This window comes from Hemibagrus wyckioides, linkage group LG05 (genome assembly GCF_019097595.1).
Source record: "Hemibagrus wyckioides isolate EC202008001 linkage group LG05, SWU_Hwy_1.0, whole genome shotgun sequence".
Classification (NCBI taxonomy): Eukaryota; Metazoa; Chordata; class Actinopteri; order Siluriformes; family Bagridae; genus Hemibagrus; species Hemibagrus wyckioides.
Genome location: NC_080714.1, coordinates 8,581,128 through 8,600,495, shown reverse-complemented (window position 1 = coordinate 8,600,495; position 19,368 = coordinate 8,581,128). Strand labels below are relative to the sequence as shown.

Genomic DNA, 19,368 nt, shown 5'->3' with positions numbered 1-19,368 from the left:
AACATCAGATTCAGCATGTAAGCCTCTTATCACATTTAACATTTTGAGCATGATCCATTATCAGTGCAGTTTTAATCCTTCCTTTCTCAATGTACCATCCTGTTCAGTGAGCTTGATTGGGGTGGAAGGAGGCAATGCCACCCGGATCAGCCGATTTGCCAACTACCTGCGTAACCTCCTGCCCTCCAGTGACCCGGTAGTCATGGAGATGGCCTCTAAAGCCATGGGGCACCTATCCATGGCAGGAGACACATTCACCGCAGAGTATGTGGAGTTTGAGGTGAAGCGAGCTCTGGAGTGGCTCGGAGCCGACAGGAACGAGGGCCGGCGCCATGCAGCGGTAGGTGAAAAATACTGGACTGATCCGGTCTCAGATGTTTATTTGTGCATGTGCACAAGGGGCTGTACATTGTCTCATTGCTTATTATGGAGCTACTACGTGGATTTGAAAGGAAAAATACACCTGATCAACTGGCATATTACTGTTTAAAATTACAATGTGATCTTTATTAATGTACATGAATATTTACTTTTTCATTGGCATGTTTGTCTATTTTTATTTAAACTTCACATCTCCCACAATGTCATGACTACCTGATAATAATTGCGGCAGTGGGATTTAGCCTTGCTTCATCTGTGCCTAATTAGAGCAGCACATCGTTAATCTTCATAAGAAGCACAACACTGATATTTGTTGAATCGCATGAGTAGGTAGTGACAAGGCTCTCGAAAGCTCGCACATCATAATGTCGCAGGATGAGCTTACAGCTTAGGTCTCATTTCATTTTAGAATTAGAGCCTCATGTTAAATTTTTGTCTTTTCTTTTGCAGGTGCTGGTGCTGCGGGAACTGGCCGTCAGCGCACCCACGTTCTTCTTTCAACAAGTTCAGCCGTTCTTTGACAACATTTTCTACGCGGTGTGGGACTCTAAGCAGGCTATACGCGAGGGAGCAGTGTCCGCTCTCAGAGCCTGCCTCATCCTCACAACACAGAGAGAGACCAAGGAGATGCAGAAACCTCAGTGGTACAAGGTCAGACATGAACACTTCACAGGGCATGGTGAAAGAGTACGTTTCTAAAATAGGCAGCTTGGACTTTTGTGACTTTATAGAGCCCACTAAAGGGAAGGGGGTGGATTCGTTTGGAATTGAGTTTCAGCTAATTAATGCCCAATTATAGAGTGAATGAGAATTTCCCCCAGTTGTATCTAAGGATTCTGTTCATTTATAATGTTTGTTTTCTTTTCTTTTTTTACAATAGCAAACCTTTGAAGAGGCAGAGAAAGGTTTTGATGAGACGCTGGCTAAAGAGAAAGGCATGAACAAGGATGACAGATGCCATGGTGCCCTGCTGATTCTGAATGAGCTGGTTCGCATCAGCAGCATGGAGGGCGAGGTATTTGTCCTAATTTCTTCTTAGTTCTAAAACGTCAATAGTGCTTTAAAGTCCATGTCTGTCATGTTATGTCTCAGTTCTCTCCTTTTCTGACACACTGTTCTCACACACTGTGAATTCTGCCTCTCTTCTTTCTTCAGCGATTGCGAGAAGATATGGATGAGATCACACAGCAGCAGCTGGTTCATGATAAGTACTGCAAAGAGTTGATGACCTTCGGGACCAAGCCGCGTCACATCACACCCTTCACCAGCTTCCAGTCGGTGCAGCCTCCGCAGTCCAATGCCTTGCTTGGGCTCTTGGGTTACAGCAGCCAACAGTGTTTCCTCAGCTTCGGTGCTGTGCCAGTGCCATCTAAGAGCACCCTGGTGGAGAGCCGTTACTGTCGTGAGCTGATGGAGGAGCGCTTTGATCAAGTGCGTTCAAGTTCACACACTTTGTCATGTTGCCATAAAATGAAGAATCACCAGGCCATCACCAACCCCTCTCTGTTCTGTCTCTTAAAGTGAATCAGATGCTGTTTTTTTTTCGTATTACTGCAAAGTGAAACATTCTTTGTCCTTAAGACTTTATTTGGCAAATATTGTCCAAGCCATCCTGTTATCAAAAATTAATGAACACTTTCAGACCAATCGTCATTGCGAATTCGGCAATGCTATAAAAGGCTAAATAAAAGATCCTTAACTGCGTATACTGAATGATTATTATCAGGATTCTGCCCCATCCTGTGCTTATTTTCTGCATTTTGTCCTTAAAGACTGATACTTTCCTGTATATCACTTGTTTTCCATTCTCACCTGCTGTTTTATCAGGTGTGCCGTTGGGTACTGAAGTACAGGACCACTAAAAATCCTCTCATCCAGATGACTATCCTCAACCTATTGCCTCGCCTCGCAGCCTTCCAGCCACATAACTTCACAGGTACTCACCCTGATAGCTAGAAAAATCTCTTTAATGTTATGTTTTAATCTGTGACTAGCTGATCGAATTTACAATTAGGATCAAATTGGAAGTGTCTGATACCAAAACTTCCTTTCTATGAGTATATAAAGTATCATTTTAATCCTAAATCTAAGACCATAAAGCATAAATGAGCTTCCTGCAATCTAGTGCCCCTAACAGTGGATATTAAGGTGGTTAGTGGAGTTAGCTGTTATTAACATATCTTTAAGTAAAATTTGCTTTCTGCTTTGTGTTTACAGATCAGTATTTGTCCGACACGATGAGCCACCTGCTGGGCTGCCTGAAGAAAGAGAAAGAGCGCACAGCTGCATTCCAGGCTCTCGGGCTATTAGTGGTGGCCGTGAGGACCGAGATTCAGCCCTACCTTTCCAAGATCCTCGAGATCATTAAAGCAGCCCTGCCACCAAAGGATTTTGCACATAAGTAAGAACTATTAAACACCCCACCACAATGTCTACTTTTTTTTTCGAATTAGACTTTTCTGCTCAGGACAGAAAAGAGTAACTGACATTACGTAGTAAATTTATAGCATATGCTATTGCTATCCAGTTGTTGATTCCCTTTGTCTTATCCTTTCAGGAGACAGAAGACCATGCAGGTAGACGCAACCGTCTTCACCTGTATCAGCATGCTGTCTAGAGCTATGGGACCCAGCATTCATCAAGACATCAAGGAGCTTCTAGAGCCGATGTTAGCTGTTGGACTTAGGTAATAATTGCAGTGCTTGAATCAGTCCTGTGTTTTTTTTTTTTTTTGGTCCAGTTGCCACTTAAAAGAGCTTAGGTAGTCCGTCAAGCAAGAATCCCTAATGGTCCAGACTCACTGACTGACCAAGAATAGTAAATATCTCTCTCACACTGACTTTGTTGGTACACACACGGATGACAATTTTTATTTCTCTCTAGTTTATATTAACTAGTTGCCGGTGAAACACTGTATGCTTTTTTTTTTTTTTTTTTTATGCTTTTTTTTTGTATGCTATGACTGTTTGGCAAGAATAACAGGCTGTGAACTGGATAATGTTGATTTTATTGCTATTTGTTTTCAACTCCCTGATGTACTCTAATGCTGATTGCATTCTCTCTGTCCTAGCCCTGCTTTGACAGCCGTACTCTATGACCTGAGTCGACAAATCCCTCAGCTTAAGAAAGATATCCAGGACGGATTGCTTAAGATGCTGTCGCTGGTGCTGATGCACAAGCCACTACGGCACCCTGGCATGCCCAAAGGCCTTGCACACCAACTGGCCTCACCCAGCCTCACCAACATCCCTGAGGCCAGTGATGTGGGCAGCATCACACTGGCTCTGCGCACCCTGGGCAGCTTTGAGTTTGAGGGTAGAACATACTTTCTCACATCCATCCATTTTCTATACCCACTTTATTCCTAATTTGGGTCACGGGGATCTTATCCGTGGAGCCTATCGGGGAGCCTATCCCAGCACACATTGGGCGAATGGCGGGGTACACCGTGGACAGATCCCCAGTCCATACTTTCCATTAAATCTTATGTTATCAGTATATATTCATCTGTGCTGGGCTAGCAATCCACATGATACAAGCTCAGTTTGTGGTTTAATTCTTCTTATCGCCTCCTTTCTTTTAGGACATTCATTAACACAGTTTGTGCGGCACTGTGCCGACCACTTTCTGAACAGCGAGCACAAAGAAATCCGCATGGAGGCAGCACGGACTTGCTCACGTCTCCTCACGCCTTCCATCCACCTCATCAGTGGCCACGGCCACGTGGTCAGCCAGACAGCCGTGCAGGTGGTAGCTGACGTCCTCAGCAAACTGCTGGTAGTAGGCATCACAGATCCAGGTGGGAAAGAGAGTTTAATTTTAGCTGTGGATTACTCTGTTATTAATAGCAGTGTATGTTGCACTAAGGACTCATCTGATCATTAGACCTAATGTATGCCAAGATTAAGTTTGTGCATCTGTTGCTGTAGTGATAACATAGACTTCTATGATAAAAACTGACCAAATACTGATTAAACAAAGAAAGGACAGACAAGTCAGTTCACGGCTCCACGCTTAGGATCATACTCCTGAGTGTCTAAAAAAATCTGAATTAAATTGGATTTGAAGAGGAAAGAGAAAGGGAAAAGTAACTGAATAAGGAACGACAACATGGAAGAAGGATGGAAGTTAAGGAGTGCCTTAGTCTTAATCAGGAATGTGACGGTATACTAGTATGACAGTATATGGAAATCTGACATATCAGTTGTTCTGAATAGTTAATTTTATGATGTCATGGACATCCAGAGAAATGACCTTTCTACCGCTTAGAATGGCCCTGTTAGCACACACAATGAATTATTTGTTGTCAAATTAACATTTGATCATGCTAGTCTGTTTTTTCAGCGCACAAGAACTAATTAGTAATGTCCTGCAAATGCTTTTCTTTTTTAGTTTGCACTGAAAATGTAAAAATATTTGCGTTGTCTTATGGCTTGTTATCTTCTTTGAAATGATTAACTGTAAGCTGATTTTGCCTTATGCTGGAAACTGTGCTAGCATGGAATTTTCAGTGTTCCATCTCTGTCTTAACACTTACTCTGATTCCCATTTCACGATTTTTCCAGATCCTGACATTCGTTACTGTGTGTTGGCGTCCCTGGATGAACGCTTTGACGCCCACCTGGCACAGGCTGAAAACCTGCAGGCTCTCTTTGTGGCACTGAATGATGAAGTGTTTGAGATTCGAGAGCTGGCCATCTGTACGATCGGCCGCCTCAGCAGCATGAACCCAGCCTTCGTCATGCCCTTTCTGAGGAAGATGCTCATTCAGGTAGCAAATCGCATTTTAAATAAATCCTACTCGTTTCATTCTGTCTTACACAGTTCTGAAACCAGGAATACATTAACACGTTTATTTAAACACAAAAGAGGTTTCCTTATTGGGTGTAGTTTCATGAGCTGCCAGCAGATGGGGCAATGGTTCAACTAACTTTATGCCCAGGACAAATATTGTGGCAACTTAGTTGTGGTAACATAGTTTACTTCTTTTTCATTTCCTCATACTGACCTCAGTGTATTCTATGCCCGCTCCTGTAACATAATCATGATATGATTTAGGAACAGATTTCACTTTTTTTCTTTGAACTATGGTATAGATAATGCTTATAGTAACACAGTATTATAGATCATCGTCATGGTAACATAGTGTCCTCCTTTTTCATTGCTTCATACAGACGTAACATTGCTCTGTTTCAGATCTTGACTGAGCTGGAGCACAGTGGCGTTGGCCGGAACAAGGAGCAGAGCGCTCGCATGCTGGGCCATCTCGTGTCCAATGCCCCTCGACTCATCAGGCCCTACATGGAACCCATTCTCAAAGTATAATCATATCACATTATACTGGTTATTTATGGCTGTTTCCAACGTTGATGCATTATAATTTCTTCCCCTTGACCATTAAGGTTAAGTATGTTTGTGTGTGCATGTGTATTTTGCATATTGTTTGTCATAGTAGAGTCTAATATAGATTCAAGTATTGCTTACTGAACCTTTCTGTTGTAATTTATGCACAAGCTAACTCAAATTTCATAATTACTTTCCATATAGGCACTCATCCTAAAGCTGAAAGATCCAGACCCTAACCCTGGTGTAGTCATTAGTGTCCTAGCTACCATTGGGGAATTGGCTCAGGTATGGACCTTTTGCTCCTTGCTGACCCTGTGACCTTTTTTGCTATGTAAATTACCCCATATGCTGTTCCGATCAGGTGAGCTACTGTATGCAGCAGGGGCACAAGAAGATCAGGATTAGAGTCCGTGAAGGCGTTCAGAGAATACAGGGCACAGTTGATTCCAGAGAAGAGCCAGGAAGTGCAGACAGACATGTAGAGGAGAGTAAGGGTCAGGAAAAGGAGGTTTGGAGAATGGAGAGAGTAGTCCATGTTTGAGGTTGACAAAACAAAATGTAATGTCTGCAAATCTACTGGAGTATTTTGTTTTATTACTTTTAATTGTATTATGGAACAGTTATTGCCTTGTGGTTGATAAACCTGTTGAAGGCATAGTTTAGTGGATTTACAAAAAAGTAATCCCTTGCTTGTAATTGACTCTGTGTTTGTGTGTGTGTGTTTATGGTGGCAGGTGAGTGGTCTGGAGATGAGAAAGTGGATGGATGAGCTTTTCCCTATTATCATGGACATGCTTCAGGACTCATCTTCCTTGGCCAAAAGACAGGTATGCAGACCAATTAAACGAAAAGTCTAGATCTAGCACAAATTTCAGGTTTCAAACTGATGTACTATTATAGGCTTTTTGTCAGATTTTATGTTCACGTACAGCAGAATCCGCCATTTGTTTCAGAATGACATAACAATGGAAAATAAATTTCCGGCTCATTTACTTTTCCCCTGTAACTGTGTTTTATTTGCCCTGTAAAGCTATTTATATACGCAGGTCAGCGTATCCTTAATTTGCAAAATTACCCCCTACAGTAAATTAAACAGTGCTGTTAGTCACGGCATGCTTGTTATGACGGGTATATTGCTTTCCCCACTTCTCACCTCTTCTCACCGTGGCAGAGCTCCCATTGTAAAGCTTGGCAAAATGACTAAACCACATTTGGCTGTTGCTTGGCGCCAACTACAGAGCAGGTGCTATGAAACCGTAGCAGTTAACATAACTATGATAAGATCCAGTTCCCACATTAATAACTTTTTCTGCTACAGCAGTCACAGGCATCATAAAGCCGGGGTGATTTAAGTGAGTTTGGGTTTTTTTTGAAGAAAAACAGAAGCCCAAGAAACAAAAAACCCTCACTTCTTAGACGAGTCTCCTGTTTTCTCTATAAGTTTCTTTGAGTTTGGGTTTCAGCTGTGTGGTGTAGTGTGAGCAGAAAATATCTTAGATACTCTTGTCCTTTAAATTAGCTTTATTTCTCCTAATAGTGCTTTCTAGAATTGGTTTGCTTGTCTGGTGTATGCTTAAAGGAATAAAACATGATAGGAAAATCAGTGCTTTTTCTGTAACAGTACATCCTGAAGTGATTTATTCCTCTTAAACCACGTCAGTGTGGCAAAGGCATGAACATGTGCTTTTTATCCTTTTATAGTTACATATTATGTTGAAAGTCCATGAAGCAAGTTTGTTCCTTTTGTCACTTTTGTTGTAACAGTGTTCACTCACAAGTCTTTTTCCCTCTCACTCGAAATTAACATAAGGCGGAATAAAATCAGCTTGTCACATAACCCCTGTCATTTTGTCACCCACCAGGTGGCGCTGTGGACTCTGGGTCAGCAGGTAGCCAGTACGGGTTATGTGGTGGAACCCTACAGGAAGTATCCCTCTTTGCTGGAGGTGCTGCTCAACTTCCTAAAAACAGAGCAGAACCAGGGCATCAGGCGAGAGGTGAGAAATGCAAAAGTCAACATGGCAACTGTTCAGAATAATTGTCCTAGAAAAAGTAGCTTCTTTTGAAAATATCATGTACATCTGGATTAATACACCTGGTTTAATATCTATTTTGCGATTATTTATACCGATACCTTTCCTAAACAACGCTACGCTGTATAGTATTTGATATATTATTAACATTATACTTTATTTTAATATTTTGTAATTAATAATTATATTTTTATTAATAAATTACCTTATTTCAACATAAAAACAATTCTCTATAAGGTTTGCGGATACTGCGATATACCGGGAAATTAGTTATGTTCCAAATAAAAGTCCACGATATACCGGGACCGCGATACATGAACCGTGATGTAGAGGGGGATTATTGTATCACTTCATTCAGTATCTAGAATAACACATTTATTTCATCATCTAGGAGATTGCTTAACTTCTACTTCTCATGCCTTCGCTATGATTTAGTGACTACATTGCTCAAGCAGAACCCTTCTCCCATTCTCCGTGTCTTTGTTGCAAGCCCTCCTTACTAAGATAAATTGCTGTATGTTAGCATTATACATTACATATACCTGTATTTTCAGTACAGACTCTCTCCTATATAAGTTCAGTGAAAATACTGATTATTAGTGTGATGCAGAGCAGAATGAGTAATTCGGATGCAGCACTTTTCCCAAACATTCCAACACTTCGTATTGTGGAGGGAAACCAGGGACTAGCACAACACAGTGTATTATGCTTTGTGCACAGTGTAATGCTGCCTTTCTTTCGCAGGCCATCCGTGTGCTAGGACTTCTCGGAGCCCTGGACCCTTATAAGCATAAGGTCAACATTGGCATGATTGACCAGTCACGCGATGCTTCTGCTGTGAGTCTGTCAGAATCAAAGTCCAGTCAGGACTCAGGTAAACACAGCTTTTGGTACAACTTAAGCAGCAATTTAATTTTCATTGAATGTTGCTGATAATAGTTAACACAAACTAGCAGTTGATTTGATCAGGCATCTTAGTGGAGCTTTCTCAACGCTGTAGCCTCCTGTATTCATATTGCACTTAAGCTGGTCATGTTTGCATAAACATAAAAGCTTGTAACAGCATTTTGTAACCTGTGTACCTTTACGGTGACACAATAATAGAATAATACTCACTGATTACTCTATTCACTCTTTTAAGCTCTCTTTTATGTTGTCCTACGGTCCATTTATTAATTTAGGTGGCAAGGTTCTTATACAAAGCTTAAGAAAATGCTAAGCATCGTCACTTCTCCAGGTGCAGAACAGGACACGCACGCACCCAACATGTCCGAACATCTATACCACAAATCATTGTAATTCAGCTTACTGGCGTCTTAGCTCTTTGGTCTTTAACAAGAACCTTCAGTGTTTTTTCCTCAGAACATTTCAAAAAGCCAGAGCCACAGAAGTGCGGAGTTAAAAGCTTTTTTCTGAAAGGCATCGTGTAAATACTAGGAAAGGGCCGCATCAATCAACCGCGTCGTAGATTTGCGGAAAACTTCGGAAATGTTTCCCATGTTTTGTGATGGAACATTCAGTTTATCGCACGTCAAATGAGGAGCGTAGTTTAGAGCTTACACAAGATGGGTGACACTAGACATTGCTGAGGTTGGCAAGTTTTTCTTTAAGTGCCATATTTAGAGTTGATAAATTAAGTTTGAAAGCTGTGTCAATATTTACACGTGGAAGATTTTCCAGATCCAGGCTATCGCATGTGCTGAAGTTAATTGTTTGAACGCCCCATTAAAATTAGGAAAATGACCTTCGTGTAGTTCACACGTTTTTCTTGAGTTGATGCATAAAAACAGTCTAGAGCACACCGCTGCCCTTAAGCCTGAAAATAATTATGTAGATATTTTGAAGGATGATCAGGCATTCATATGCTCTTCTTATGGCTCAGCTTAAGCTAATCATGTCTACAGTTATATATAGCAACATTCTCCAAGGTTTAAAATAATGCTACTTTTAATTCATTAATTTTATAGCCAGATCACAGAAGTGCAGAGTTATGTTTTTGTCTATTTACAGTCAACTTCAATTTCAAGGAAAGGAACACACATAACTCGTTTTATACTCCATCCAATGAGTGCATCTCACGCAACTGTTTTAATACATAGCATGTACTGTATGTCTGTTATACGTGAGGTCTGAATACAGCTGTGTGCAATCTTTAGTATTACGCGTGCGTAACTCAGCTCTGAATACGGCCCGAAGCCTTTCAATCTGCCTTCTTTTGGTGTAGAGCGAGCTAATGGTTTTAACAGTGCGGCTACATGAAGGAGCAGGAAGTAGGAGATATCTCCCCACAGAGAGATAGGGTTTCAGTAAAGGGCAGCGTCTGGGGCATTCTGTCAGCATCTGCTGTTGCTGCTGCCTGGAATACTCCTTGAAAATGCTCACACTTTTCCCTCATATGGCTGCTTTCTGCATTTCAGTGGGGAGCCACGTGAAATAAGTATGAATGCGAGTCATGTCAGGTCTGCTGCTGAGAGAAGGAAGGAGGAGACCTGTGCAGTCTATGATGGCTCATCATCATCAGCTGCATTGTTACTGCTTACTCAACTAAAGTGATGGCTGCGTAGAGAAGCTTCAGTGTTGTTTACTTCTTGAAAGGAAGTGTTTTCTGAAAGATATTTTTACAGTGCAGGTTTTATTTATTCCAAGTTTTTAGTACACCGACCTCTCGACTCCATCTGTGAAGCAAAACTAGAGGATTTAAGATATTACACTTTTATCGTACTCAGGGTTTGAATAAATATCCAGCCAACAGCAGTCAAGAAGGGCTAAAGAGCACTGAATACAAAATCGTTGTAGCTGAATTCAATAATTCTTGTTTTTAGGTGGTGAAAATGTAAATCTGAATGTGAACCGAAATTTCAGTTGCATTTCCTTATGTAAAGGCTTGAAAATGTATTTGTTTCTCCGACCATACAAGTGTATTGCAGTACTTTCAGGACAAAGTACTTTATTATGATCTTATATCATAGACTCTTGTCTCTTTCTCATGCTTCATCATGTAATAAGCGCTTAGTTAAATGATCATTTTTCTGCTATTGCTTCAAAGTATTGGTGTGATAGCTAGACATTTGTAAGTCTCATTGCATCTCATTGCCTTTTGTAATCATCCTTCTGTTTCCACCGTTTCACTGGCCACCGAAAAATTTCTTTCACCGTTATTTTGGCACCCTGGTGTCTACTATTCTAAGCTCAGTGAAAACCGAGCACCTGTAAGCCTCCAGCCCCAATTTTACTAACTTTCCCATCAGCCAGACACAACACTGTTCACGCCAACATCAAACGCCTCAGTGAATTTTAAAGAGCACTGTGTGTTTTGTGTGTGTGTGTGTGTGTGTGTGTGGGAAATACATGAGGAGATGAAGTCATAGAGACTCATGAAAAACACTGTTCAAACACGCACACACTCAGGCGTGCAAACATACAAGCACTTATTTAACGTGCATATGAGGCCAGTCTGACATTTATACAACCGCAGGAAGCATCCAGCCGGTAACCGCACCGCCTCTTGGGGTGCACGATCCTGAAGCCGCAGACCCATACTCAGTGTCCAGTTTGTCCACCATGCAAGACTTTGTGTGATTTTGGACACTTTATTTGCAGAGCTCATTCACAGAGCTAGAGCCTGTGCAGATTTATTACAGCCTTAGCTGAAGGTAATGAGGATTCAGGTTACATTTATTGCAGTGCCTAAGGCTGTCGCTCTCAAGCCATTCAGCTGAAGTGTCTCCATCACTTCCACAGGAGACGGACGCGTCAATGCTTAACGGGACGACAGCAGTAAGAAGGAAAATATCTGACTTAACATCAGTCCAAATAACGTCATTCATCTGCTGATCCTCAAGGTTCTGCAGAACTTTAATGTTAAACATTCTGATTTTGCACAGTTGTGGAATTTTAGAAATGAAGTTAAGCCTTTCATTAAACATTAAACATTTAACCAATGAAAGAACAGAAATGCTCTGGTCCTACTTGTTTCATGTTACGCTATAAAGTGCCTTTGACAGGCGTGGGCTCACGGGTGAGATTTCAAGCAGAAGGTCTAGCTGCGTTGTCTGAGTTTGTGCTGTAAAATGAAAGAAGAGGGAAAGATATAGCAGGACTTCAGGACTCTCACTTTGTTCAGGACTCTCACTTTGTGCTGATGCAACACTGATGTACAAAATATTTCTGTCTGCTCAGGTCCTCAAATCCAAAGATAAAGCCAGAGAAATCTATTTCGAAATTTTGCTTTAGGATTTCAGTCCTGTGTCATGAAATCTGAAACCTATAATGGTGTAACTCGTATAGATTCCCGAGATGCCACTTCCTTAACGTCACAAAACACCTGGAAGTGCTTGAGTGTACTAACACTTAACAACTGCCCACAAATGACCAGCATGATTCAGATTTCACAGCTAGTGGAAAAAGTAAACTGTCCTTTCTGTTTCTATGAGTGCACCAGAAATAGCCCCATTCTGGTTCTTTCATTTTTTTTTACTCTCAAAACTGGACAACCGATTATACTTGCTCATGTGCATGTTTTTGTCTCTGTTTATTCTTCCCTTTAGCCGACTACAGCACCAGCGAAATGCTGGTGAACATGGGCAACTTACCTCTGGACGAGTTTTACCCGGCTGTTGCCATAGTGACGTTGATGCGCATCCTGCGCGACCCGTCTCTCTCCAACCACCACACCATGGTGGTGCAGGCAGTCACCTTCATTTTCAAGTCACTGGGCCTGAAGTGTGTACAGTTCCTGCCTCAGGTCATGCCCACGTTCCTCAACGTCATCCGAGTGTGTGACACCAGCATAAAAGAAGTAAGCGTCCAGTTTACACTGTCAGAGAACAGGTGCAATGTATTCGGAATTTATTAAGATAAGTAATTTAAGTTTCGTTATATACTATACTCGTTCAAGGACCCATAGCAAATTACGAGGTTTTGCAGATGTGCGGTGGAGTCATTAAAAATACTAATACTGTACTGTAGATGCTTATTTTTTAAAGAGTTTAAACCCTAAATATGACGCACACAAAGCATCGTAGCTACCAGCCAATCAGCAGCTAGGTAAAACTGTTAATGCTCTGTGATTGGCTACTTCTAACCCTTCCAGCCAATAGCGTGTCATAATGGGTGTACTGTACGTACGTGATATTGGCGACATTCGATATCATTAAAATAACATTTATATTTTATTTATATTGATATTTTGTTGATTTTACTTTTATATTTCTATTACTAAATTAATAAACAAAATTTTTCTTAATAATTTCGCATTAAAAAGCATAAAAAAAATGTATAAATTGCCACGAAGTAAGCCGTAAACACTTTTGCAGGATTTTGCAAGGATTTCGCGGGTCTGTGAAAAATTCGCAGATGCAAATTAGTTAGGTTCGCATAAAAATTTCGCGGATCAGTGATGTCGCAAATTTTCAGACGCGGATCTCCGAGGTATTACTGTATTTCATCATCTTTCTTTTAGTCCTGCAATATCTATAGATCTATATATTTTAGTCCCTATAGTATGTACATAACTGACAATTTCTCCATTAATGCAAGTGTAACATTTCTCTATATTTTGGTAAGGCTGTTTCAAGCCAAAAACTTTTAAGTCATTTGTTTTATTCCTTTTTAATGGAAACATATATATTCCATTTGAGCAAATGCTTCAATCAGCACAAGTTCCTTAAAGCACAACATATGACGTTACCCACTCTGCTTATTTAGTTAAAGCTCATGATTGAGTAAAACCACTCAGATGCACTGAAATCCCATGATGTGAAGTGCATTTAAAATCACATTCTACACTGATATGGCTAAAGGGCCTTTAGCTTCTACAACACAGAAAAGTAAAATACGCAATAATGTGCTGTTTTGTTATTATTACAGATAAAAAGTGTACCAGAAAGTGTGAGTGACCGATGAATGATGATCCTGTCGGTTTATGAATAATGAATGAAAAAATTAATGAATGGACAGACTCTTTCAGTGCAGTTGTATATTTTACAATTTTTAAAAAAAATTAGCATACACCCATCAGGCACAACATTATGACCACCTGCCTAATATCAGGTTGGTCCCCCTTTTGCTGCCAAAACAGCCCTGACCCATCGAGGCATGGACTACACTAGATCCCTGAAGGTGTGCTGTGGTATCTGGCACCACGATGTTAGCAGCAGATCCTACAAGTGTTGTAAGAGACACCCCACAAGAGCTGCAGTTTTGGAGATGCTCTGATCCAGTGGTCTAGCCATCACAATTTGGCCCTTGTCAGACTCGCTCAAATCCTTACGCTTGTCCATTTTTCCTGCTTCTAACATCAACTTTGAGGACAAATTGTTCACTTGCTGCCTAATATATCCCACCCACTAACAGGTGCCATGATGAGGAGATAATCAGTGTTATTCACGTCACCTGAGACTGCTCATAATGTTATGCCTGATCTGTGTATTTTGTTGATTTATTGGAGACGATATATTTTTTTAATTATAGATATTTCACTAAACCATAGTACTGTGTCCAACTTTTCTACCTAGATAATCACTTCTGAAATCATTAGAACTCATTCATATCAGATGGAGTCGGATGATGTCTGACTGATCTGTTATTTAATTGCACCTGTTCTTTGTCCCCTTTTAGTTAGTTCCTCTTCTAGGTATGGTTGTGTGCTTCGTCAAGATCCACATCCGCCCGTACATGGACGACATTGTCACCCTGATTCGAGTAAGTGACTCATCACCTTCACTTCTTTCATTTGTCTTCTGAGATGCATGTCCACTTTGTGTGTCCAGTTTTTTCCCCCTCCAAATGAGGCACCTGACACTACTAAGCTTTCATCCAGGCGTGACTTTTAATAAAATAAAATTAAATAAAGGTCTCTGTTCTTCTTGTTCCCCAGTGTCTCACTTAACACCTTCATACAGCTCTACAGTAACAGATTCAAATGGACAGTTCCTTTCTTATTTACTCACCCAGATGCAGCAAGCAGGAATTGTTATTGCAGACTTGTCATAAAAATCATGCTGGGGGTTCAGAGGGCTCTAACAGCAGCCAGCAGTCGCCAGGCCAAAGATTTTGACAGTTTTATAAGGCGTATGAGTCACTGTTTCCACCCCATCGTCTGTTCTTTGCTTTTTCAAAACGATCATTTACGCTTTTGGTTAATATAGTGGTATCAGGTGCAATAGTAGGGCAAACCTTTATTATTGAACGCCTGGCCTGGCCTTCACTGTCAATGACCTAATAATGTTCAGTGCAGATATAGCCTTTATTCCCGTCTGCACTTGCTCCTTCACAAATATGATTTTTCCAGTTTCTCAGAATGAATCAGAGAAAATTTGAAGCTTTTGGTTTGGTTGCACATAATCGGACAGACCCGAAAGCAAAAAAGGTTGACTGAGGGACATGTAGGGATGAAACTTACTTGCTAAACTCTTTTCATTCATTGGCCAGATACATGACAATGGAAAACATTAAAATACGTTTGTCAAGTGGGGATAAAATGACAAGCATGGAAACATGGGCTTGTGCTTAATAAATAAGTAGTTCCAAACATTTTGTGTATCACATCCTTTCACATATCTAGAACATCTCACACATTTCCACAATGCTGTTGCCCATTTTAGTGACTTGCATACCATTTTATTAGCTCATATCAATAAAAAAAACCTGGTCCTCTGACCTAAAACACACCGCATGTTTGAGTCACATCCTGGAGTTGAGTTGAATCACTGCATTACAGGAGTTTGTGTAGAAGAGCAGACCAGGACCACCTGATATTCTGAGCGGTTGTGTTGCTCTGTGCCTGAGTGTAGTGCCATGGACTGAGAGAGAACATGAATACAAGCTTATTCACATTTCCATATTCTTTCTACCCAATCTTTTTAAATATATAATTGGAAGCCACTTGACTACCCCTGATTAATAACTTTACTCAGCATTTTATTCGTTAGAACCAGATAGCTGTGATACTTTGCAAAAGTGTGCACATAGTGTGCTTTTCCTCATCTATTATTGTACCTGCAGGAATACTGGACCCCCAACAACCCAATGCAGAACACCATCATCCTGCTGATCGAACAGATAGTCGTGGCTCTCGGAGGAGAGTTCAAGCTGTACTTGCCACAGCTGATCCCACACATGCTACGGGTCTTCATGCATGACAGCAGCCCCGGGCGGAGTGTTACCATGAAGGTAAAGGTGTGCACAAACATATACAAGCACAACAAAGCACATATAGGTCATGGATATGTTTAAACAACATGCTCCTGGTCATCATTTACAACTGAAGAAACACCTGAGTCCTGCTGCCTCAGGCCTTCAGCTGCTCATTTACTAGATTATTTTTGTTGATGATTATGTAGGTTAAGCTATTTCTGTGATGCAGCAATTCTCAAGAATAAATGCTTGGACTTCTCAAGAAAGCGCTGCTTTACTGCCATGTGGACTCATTTTGTATTAAAATGGAAGCAGTTTATTACAGTCCAAGATGAATATTCATATTCTGTCAGTACCTTAGTGGGTTGCTTTCTGAAATGTCTTGAACAACATGACTTGTGTTATAATTTCCCTTCATTGTAGTTCAAATCAGTCTGAAACCTGATCTTGCCACTATGCTTTACAGTTATAGGTAGTATTCACTCACTTACTGTTGGTCTTGGATGCTCTGCCCACATCCCAGAGCGCTCTTGTATATTTTTTGTGCAATCTGACTGTCTGTACAGACTTGCATATATTCTCATGTGCTGGTTTTCACTGAAAAATAGATCTCAGCATCCTGCCAAAGTCATGTTTGACACAGGTTAAAGATATAAGCTTGTGAGTTTATTCAGCTAGTAATGCTGATACTAGGTTAGTTATTTAGGTTAGTTAGTTAGTTAGTTAGGTTATTGGCCACATTGTAGTGAAAAAGGTTTGAAGCAAAAGTTTGAAGTCTGGCTTGCGAGACTAACTTGCTCTAACGCTTTCAGATTGATTCAGCAACCTTGGAGTTTACCTTGGGTTACGTAGCTAGCTATTTGAATATCTGACTAGCTTAATAGGTACTCTGTATGTCAGAACTTTGCTTATGTATTTAATTTGTCCAATTATATTCTTACTCTACACAGGCTGAGCTCTAGAGATTTTGTGTCATAAATTTGAATAACGGCAACAAAACATTGGCTTAAGGGAGAATCAATGTTGAATACATCTGGAGACTGTAAATGACAAACACTACATTCACCTAAAACCAGGTGAACTCTGTGCACTATGTTCCCCACGCTCATGTTGCACTGCCAAACTCAATAAGCATACTTTATTTTGATTTTCTTCTTCATTTCCATATTTAGATATTCCGTTCTGATAATGTTGATTTTTTTTTACCGTCACCTCAGCATGGTCTTTTTCTTATGTATTTATGCAAATATTTGTAGTCCTTTTACCGCAAACAATGTAACAGGCACATTTTATTTTTATATATCTTACTGTATTTCCAGACTAGCTCTCCTTGCCTCCTGATGCACATTCGCTATGGCCATTAAGGACAGACAGATGAGTGGTTTATATTGGAAATCTGGAATAGTTTTGCGCAATTGATGCGATTTTTTAGTACTTCAACTCCCACATGTGAAACCTCAGGGAGTTTGTGTGCTTTTTCTAGGGTGACTGCTGCGCTGATGTCATGGATGACATTAGAATTTTTAAAGCTCTTCCAATACAGCAAACATAAATATCCGTGTATTAAATTATTTTCGTTTTGGTTAGAGTCCAGTGAAAACCTTACTTTCCAGGGATGATCCCAGTGTTCAGAAATACAGACCACTGATTGTTTAAATCTACACTGATATTAAATATTACAAATATCTATCAATCAAAATTTTCCAAAGTCAGCTAATTGATTTTACTCTACCAAGCTAAAGGACCTTTTTTTTGCCTCTTTGACTTTGGATTTTAAATCTTAGTTGTTTTTCTTCCCTCTTGTTTATTTTTTATTAACAGACTTCAGGTCAACATTAGAAATGTCTGCAATTTGGTGACAAAATGCAGCTAAGCTTCTTGTTGTGGCAGCTAGCTAGCTAGAAATGAATGCAACTAACAAACAGAACTTTATACTCATAGATTATATAGATTTTTACTAATTGCGATAAAAGTAGGCTCCAAGAGAAGATATGGTGTGGGTGCGTGATGATGTCAGTCATGTTTATTTCCAGTTTACTGATTGGTAGTTGGTTATGAGGTTACACCCCTTTGAGAGAACTGGTGTGTCCAGACGAGGAAAGAAAAGCACAAACTGTCCAATTAGTGTTGGGATTTTTTTTTTCCCTCCACAAAATACACGCTCCCACTTCTTTCACACAGACTGCTCTTTCTCTCTGCGGAAAAGAGGTTGAGTTTATCAAACGAACTGTGCAATATTATTGTGGGATATTTGATCATTTGATTTGATAAACTATTGAATTTAAGCAAGATTTGTTAAAATCTTAATCTCAAAAAACCTCTAAAACAGAGCTCAGGGGCATCGATTGTACAGGTCTCTTAAACACAGTGGTGGGCCGTGTGTTTCACACCTAGGCCTTCGCTGGCCTTCACCAAATCGATTTCTTCTCCTTTGTCAAACATTGGGAGTTAAAATATATATGTTTTATTTAGTTTGTGTGGTTCACTGCCTCGGACTACTCCAATTATCCAATCAAAGGACGGGAAATTGCCGTATGCCTTTCTAGATGGCCCCAGCGATGCCAACTCGAAATCTGATTGGTTAATGTAACAATTTCATTGCCACTTATTTTAAGCTACGGGTGCCTGCACTATTGATTCTGAAGGCATTAAGGCAGATTTCTTTCACATGATGTCAGACACTGGCTGAAATATGATTGGATAAATACTCTTATCATAAATATACACTACTGGAAGCAGCGCAACCAAGAGAAAAGCTATGAAATATAGAGAATAGACTATTGGGAATAATTTAGTAGACATTCATGGAAAAATATATTAAAATGCAAGTCATTGATTCAGATCACTGCTGTTTAGGCCGGCAGAGAAGGCCTCGTTGGCCCTCACGGCCCACCACTGGTTAACAGTACTAAAGGGATGAACACTCTGCTTCCAAAAATATTCCCTCAGATAATGGTGGTGGAGAATGCTGTCTAGTGTAGCGTATTATTTAGATCATTTTCATCCTCATCAAACAAACTTTCACTCAGTCGTCATGCTCTGTGGTTAAGGGTGGGGTCATCTTGAATGATAGAAATGCTTCAGTAGAATAAAACTGGTCAATGAGAATAACTTGAATAGGAAAAGTGTCAATCATCCGAAGGTGGATGGGACAGGTGACATCACACTTGTCTTGTGGTTGTAGAGGGTAAGGCTTATACAAGTTTTCCCAAGCAAGAAATTCTGGAGAAGCAGCTACAGATATCAGTCCAGCATATTTTGTACCAGTGTTAACCTGTTTAAAAATCAATCACAGATTTAAGACGTTGGGATGTCAGGCCAGAAGAACACAGAAAAAAAAACAACCTCAGTGTGGCTTGCGGAAAAAAAAACTTCAAAGCAGAGGGAAGAATATTATAGGCTCCTGGTGCTCCGTAATCAGCAGGCGTCTACAAAAGATCTACACCCCACCACCGCTCAGATAGAATATCAG

At 40.4% G+C, this 19,368-nt stretch overlaps 1 protein-coding gene across 1 annotated transcript in view; it reads left to right on the top strand.

Annotated features, from left to right (window-relative positions):
* Positions 1–19,368, top strand: part of mtor (mechanistic target of rapamycin kinase) — an 83,724-nt gene that overhangs the window by 2,390 nt on the left and 61,966 nt on the right. Inside the window, exons 4-21 of the mRNA XM_058388875.1 lie at positions 108–340; positions 832–1,032; positions 1,262–1,396; positions 1,537–1,812; positions 2,209–2,317; positions 2,599–2,782; positions 2,939–3,067; positions 3,452–3,696; positions 3,965–4,180; positions 4,947–5,152; positions 5,578–5,700; positions 5,929–6,012; positions 6,462–6,554; positions 7,590–7,724; positions 8,505–8,634; positions 12,308–12,558; positions 14,379–14,462; positions 15,765–15,932. Of these exons, the coding sequence (XP_058244858.1) occupies positions 108–340; positions 832–1,032; positions 1,262–1,396; positions 1,537–1,812; positions 2,209–2,317; positions 2,599–2,782; positions 2,939–3,067; positions 3,452–3,696; positions 3,965–4,180; positions 4,947–5,152; positions 5,578–5,700; positions 5,929–6,012; positions 6,462–6,554; positions 7,590–7,724; positions 8,505–8,634; positions 12,308–12,558; positions 14,379–14,462; positions 15,765–15,932 (3,002 nt within the window). The remainder of the gene's footprint in view (positions 1–107; positions 341–831; positions 1,033–1,261; positions 1,397–1,536; positions 1,813–2,208; positions 2,318–2,598; positions 2,783–2,938; positions 3,068–3,451; positions 3,697–3,964; positions 4,181–4,946; positions 5,153–5,577; positions 5,701–5,928; positions 6,013–6,461; positions 6,555–7,589; positions 7,725–8,504; positions 8,635–12,307; positions 12,559–14,378; positions 14,463–15,764; positions 15,933–19,368) is intronic.